Source organism: Alosa sapidissima, chromosome 6, assembly GCF_018492685.1.
Source record: "Alosa sapidissima isolate fAloSap1 chromosome 6, fAloSap1.pri, whole genome shotgun sequence".
Classification (NCBI taxonomy): Eukaryota; Metazoa; Chordata; class Actinopteri; order Clupeiformes; family Clupeidae; genus Alosa; species Alosa sapidissima.
Window position 1 is genome coordinate 34,970,008 of NC_055962.1, and position 5,077 is coordinate 34,975,084.

Consider the following 5,077-nt stretch of genomic DNA (forward strand, 5'->3'; position numbering starts at 1 on the left):
TCCTCTCCAAAATGAAATGGGTTCATCCTTGGTCCACAACACCCCTCCCCCAAGTTTCATGAAAATCGCTCCCATAGTTTTTGCACTCTCCTGCTGATAAGCAAACATACAAATGAATGGGGGGGGGGGGGGGGTGGAAGCAGTAAAAATCAGATCCTTCTTTTAAAGGGTTAGATCTTGAGATGATAATGTAATACTTTTTGATTTACTTTAATTAATTGAAAATGCGACATGGCTTTTTAATAGTGTCATTGTGTTCAGGTCACACTGGCTTAGCGTTTGATAGTCACATTAAGAATGACAGCCGTGGCATGACAGGATGAATATCTATATCTAGCACTAGTGATCACATGGCAACAAGGTCTATTTTTGTGATGTATTTAATAGGCTATAAAATAAAGGTAGGCCTACATGTCACGCTTTATGTGTTTGTGGAACCAAAACAGTAAGAGATGCACTGTACTGTATTCAGTTCATTTTGCTGATGTGCACCTTGGATGTGTTTTCCCCATGTGAGTGCAAAGTATGGCACGTTCTTTATTTCCACTGAGTTGAGGTTTACTTACAACCAGGAAGGTGTTTGAGATTGGGGGATCAACAGGGTGTAGGGAGAGCACACAATTATTATTCTTATCTGATGCAATCAAAAACTGTGAGACTGTTCTTCAGAGGAGCCATATAGAACGGAAAAAACTACACATTTACCATTTTAACAAGAGAAAAATGTCACAATTATGAAAGCAGGAAAACGTTTTTGCAGCATGAAAAAAGATTGGGGTGTTATTCTGTGGATATTCTGTAATTTTTACCATAGTGTGTTCAAACTTTACTTAAGTTGTTATAAAGCCATATTTCTTGCATAACAGCCTACAACTACGCCTAACGGTCTATAACTCGGCTTTTACTGTCTCTTCACTTAGAGCCATTGCTTGGTAGGATGTAGGCAGATTTTGTGACTCACACTCATAAATAAAACATACAATATGTTGTACTTCATGCATTATGGATTCATTTTGTTTTGGAGTAAGTTGTGGTGGTGTTGATGAGGGGATTCCCCTATTTCCTACACCTCTGCTTATCACATTAAAATATGAGTATTTATTCTGAGGTTGTCATCGACTTTATTGGGAGTGTATCTCATGACACATATTGCTGTCATTTTAAGTAATGTCATCTACATGTTATTGTGGCTATGTACAGTATATCTCACAAACCATATTGCTGACCGTCATAATGCCATGTACATGTTGTGGCTGTGTAAGGTGTTACTGAGTGAGTAATGTACTGTACTGTCATACTCCAGTGTGCTGTCATTTATTGGTAATTAAAACTGAATGAATAACAATAATGGAGATTGTATACCAGTAAAGCCATGATTTTTTTTTTACCAATTTGCAAAAAAGTGTAGCTTGTTAGTGTCGTGAAATATTTTCTCCAATAATGGATACACAATAATAATGCCCCAAGGGGTACTTGAAATACTGTTTCAGTTAATTTGATATAATCTGCAATGTGAGGATGAGAACAAACAGTGACTTGTTTCTTGTTTCCACATAAAAGATTCACACATATGTAAGTTATGAAGTTGACCTTGGGCCCCCAGTGGGTGGATATGCAGTGACGGAATTCCTGCATGCCATTGCCGAGCCTATTAAATCATCACATGAGTAATTGGACAACATTTTGCAGTTTTATTTCGTTCCATATTATCCATACTGATCATGAACCTGCAGTATGTTCTGTAAATTGAATTTCCCCTGGGGATCAATAAAGTATCTATCTATCTATCTATCTATCTATCTATCTATCTAAGGCAGCCTAACCTAGAAACAAAATGAGTGCATTTAATTAAGCTTATCAAATGACACAGTTTCCGTTTATGCTACCCATACATCAGAAGACTTTGACAAGATTTTGGAAAGATTTTTGAAATATTGGAGTATTTTAACAAATGCCCCCCATTCAAGCTTTACTCAAAAGACTTCAATCTTTCAAGAATCTTTCCCAAATCTTGTCTTCTGGTGTAAGGATGGCTTTAATTGTTTTGATAACAATTTAGGTGCCCTTATTCTATTGTGAGAGAGATATGCATTTCACAAGTGTGTGCATGGTGGTGCTGTATGCACAACATACATTGTAACCAAAGAATTGCTAGCATATCCAGCCTTGTTGACAACGTGACAGCTGCATTTTCAGTGTCGCTCTGTGGTCAGTTTGTCAGGTTTTGGGAAAACCTCTGCCAAGTGGATTTGCAGTCAGGTCTAAAACATGAAAAAGCATCAGGTCTCAGGAAAACTTGTGAAGTCTATGGAATTGTAACACTGGATGGCAAAATGGCTTAATCTGATGTTCTGACTGCTTTGCCTGAATATTAGGCCTAAGATACTGCAAATGCTTAATATTAGCCTGTCAGATCTTGACCAGGTCTGGACGTTAGGTCTAAACCAAAATGAGAGCTATCGCCTATAGTAGACTACCCTACTATCAAAAACATTCTGAGAGCAGGTAAAGTGGGAGTAGCCAACTCAGTGTAAAATCAGGTGAAACATGTAGGCTACATCCATGTGCATGCACTAGGGCAAAAGTCAGGTAGGCTAGTTATGAGTACACACATAATTGCTCATGTGTAGAATGTCAGGTTTTATCAGAAAAAAGCAAAGCTCAGAGTAGACAGATCCTGAAACCAGTGGGATTTGAGTAGAATCATATAATGTAATGTCTAGCCTACAGGCTTCCACTGCTAGATCAGAGCATTATTACCTGCCATGTCTAGTCACAGCTATAGCTGTAATTACTGGTAACTCGGGTGTAACAACAGTGGTATTTGGCGCCACCTACCAGTTAAATGAGCATTGACTCGATATCTTTCCTAAGAGTGTAGTTTTTGATTTTTGGCCCTCAGATTGTGGACTTTTGCCTATGTGCTGAGGTAATTTCAGTACAAAAACAAACACACGGGGCAATACTTAACGTTGGCCATATAATGAGTTATGGAAATAACAACCAACTTGGTATTTTTATGTTTATAACCTAAGTAAGTATAAGTACTAAGAAAGTATGCATAGGCTAGGACTTGCCTGGAAAGAAAAATGTTACAATTTACTAGAGCTGTCTCCTAAAACAGAAGCTAGTCTTTTGATTTGTCCTGTTCCATCGCCTGCTAATGGCTGAAACTTCTGCCACTTCAGGACTTATTCACTCCATCAGATATTTGACACTTTTTTTTGACACATATGACAAGTAGGCCTACTGTAAACTATCGTTTATTTCTTATTTTTGAATTTAAAGGACATTTATAATCAACGTGTAGAAGAAAACATACTGACGTTATTTGACGTTACAGCTAAACTTGGCAGGTCACATAGGAGGTAGCTAGCAGCAGGATGGATATAGCAAATACCAAACAACAGGGGTGGACAGCGCCACACTAGCGTTAGCTAAACTCTTCTAAAACAAATTGAATTTTGGTGTGCAATGCATAAATACAATATAAAACGACATATTGGTTTAACTGACGTCTGTATGCATCCATCTCTGAAATATATATGAAGATTACAAAACATATTTTCTTGACAGTGAAAAATACTGGAGCTGCATTCTGGTGTACAACTAGCAGCAGGCGCCAAGTCTCATTCGGCAACGTAGCTAGAGAACTGAGGAGCACTCATCCTCCGTCGATGACAACATGGAGTAAACATGGCCCACAAGAGCATTTTTATTGAAGGTAAGCTATTACGCTTTTCTTTTAAGCCATTTCGTGTCGTCTTCCATCTATCGCATCGCTCTTGTTTGAGATGTATATACATTTGTAGTTTCAACGACAATTGATGGGAAACGAAAATATTTATAACGGTAGAAATATTTCTTTAGAGGGATAGATTCTAGCTTGCCATGCTAACTGGTTCAGAGGCATTTATGTGCAGCAGCACGGCGGGTAGCCTGCTGGCTGTAAGCTCACCATTGATTGTTAGCAGGCAGCTATCATTTCGAGACACTCGTATTTTGTGATAGGAAATGTTTTCTGTTGAACCACACGTTGCAGTAATTTCTATTCCGTATTTGTCAATAATGGATCATTACGAATGGGAATTTCTATTATGTCATGATAATCCAACCTCTTTACCTTATACTAATTCTTGGACTACATTAGTTAGCATACCTCCCTCCGCGAATCCAGCGGCTCGAGGTGTCTGCAAGTTTGGTAGCTATGAAGATGCTAGCGAGCTAACTAGCCAGTTTAAAGTAATTGTACGTAGCTAACGTTGGATTAGCTAACGTCAGCGATACTAATAAGACTCAATCCAGTTTTACAGTGTATGTTTTCTGTTATACTGCCCACGGGAATATATAAATGTTACTCGCGATTTCACATTAGATGCTTTTTAAATGAACACGGTGGCTGTAATGCATAGATTGCCCAGGGGCACTGGACAAGATTAACGTTACAGACAAATGTGCAATCCTGATGTTTTGTCTGCCTGTGTTGAGCGGCCTCGGCCTGCTAATGTTGAAGGGTTCAGTTGTTTGGTAGCCAACAAAATGGCATTTGCTTCAATAAGACAATGCTACTCTGACATGAACAGACACATCTACGGTGATACATCAAGTGTATGACACTGGGAAGGTTTAACAATGCTCATTTCTCTGCTGGATTCATTCGCATGCCTGCTGTTAGCAAACGAGTAAACTGGAGAATCTCCATTACACACTTCTTAGCTAGCTAATATAGGCCTGGAACTCAAATATGCACAAAAGAAGAGAGCACATTTTCTGTAAATCTTTTTCTTTTCACATATTAAAGTGTAAATATTTACAGATCTTGATGTCTTCCACGCACGTCATTCAGTAAGCTTCAAAACACAGCCTACCTTTCAACCTCAAACCTCTTACTGATTTGTTAGCCACTAAAGTTGATCAACTTGATAGGAAAAATTAATTGAAGAAACTGACACATGATATGTGGAATGCACCATGTCTTATTTTAGTCAATACTCTTAAAGCACTTTCACAGATGAACATATAAGTATTTTTGTTAAAACAACACCAGCTATGCTTACATTTAAAGAGGCATATTAAC

The 5,077-nt window shown here is 38.2% G+C and overlaps 1 protein-coding gene across 6 annotated transcripts in view; it reads left to right on the forward strand.

The window, feature by feature from the left end:
* The first annotated feature begins 3,131 nt into the window (after nucleotides 1-3,131).
* The window catches only part of senp6a (SUMO specific peptidase 6a), a 33,264-nt gene continuing 31,318 nt past the window's right edge, over nucleotides 3,132-5,077 (forward strand). For 2 of the 6 annotated variants that reach the window (XM_042095323.1, XM_042095324.1), the window contains exon 1: nucleotides 3,360-3,724. In XM_042095323.1, coding sequence (XP_041951257.1) covers nucleotides 3,697-3,724 — 28 coding nt within the window. In that variant the 5' untranslated portion in view covers nucleotides 3,360-3,696. Of the gene's footprint in view, nucleotides 3,241-3,331; nucleotides 3,725-5,077 lie in introns of those variants that run through there. The other 4 variants (XM_042095322.1, XM_042095321.1, XM_042095320.1 and 1 more) reach the window with 4 other exon arrangements.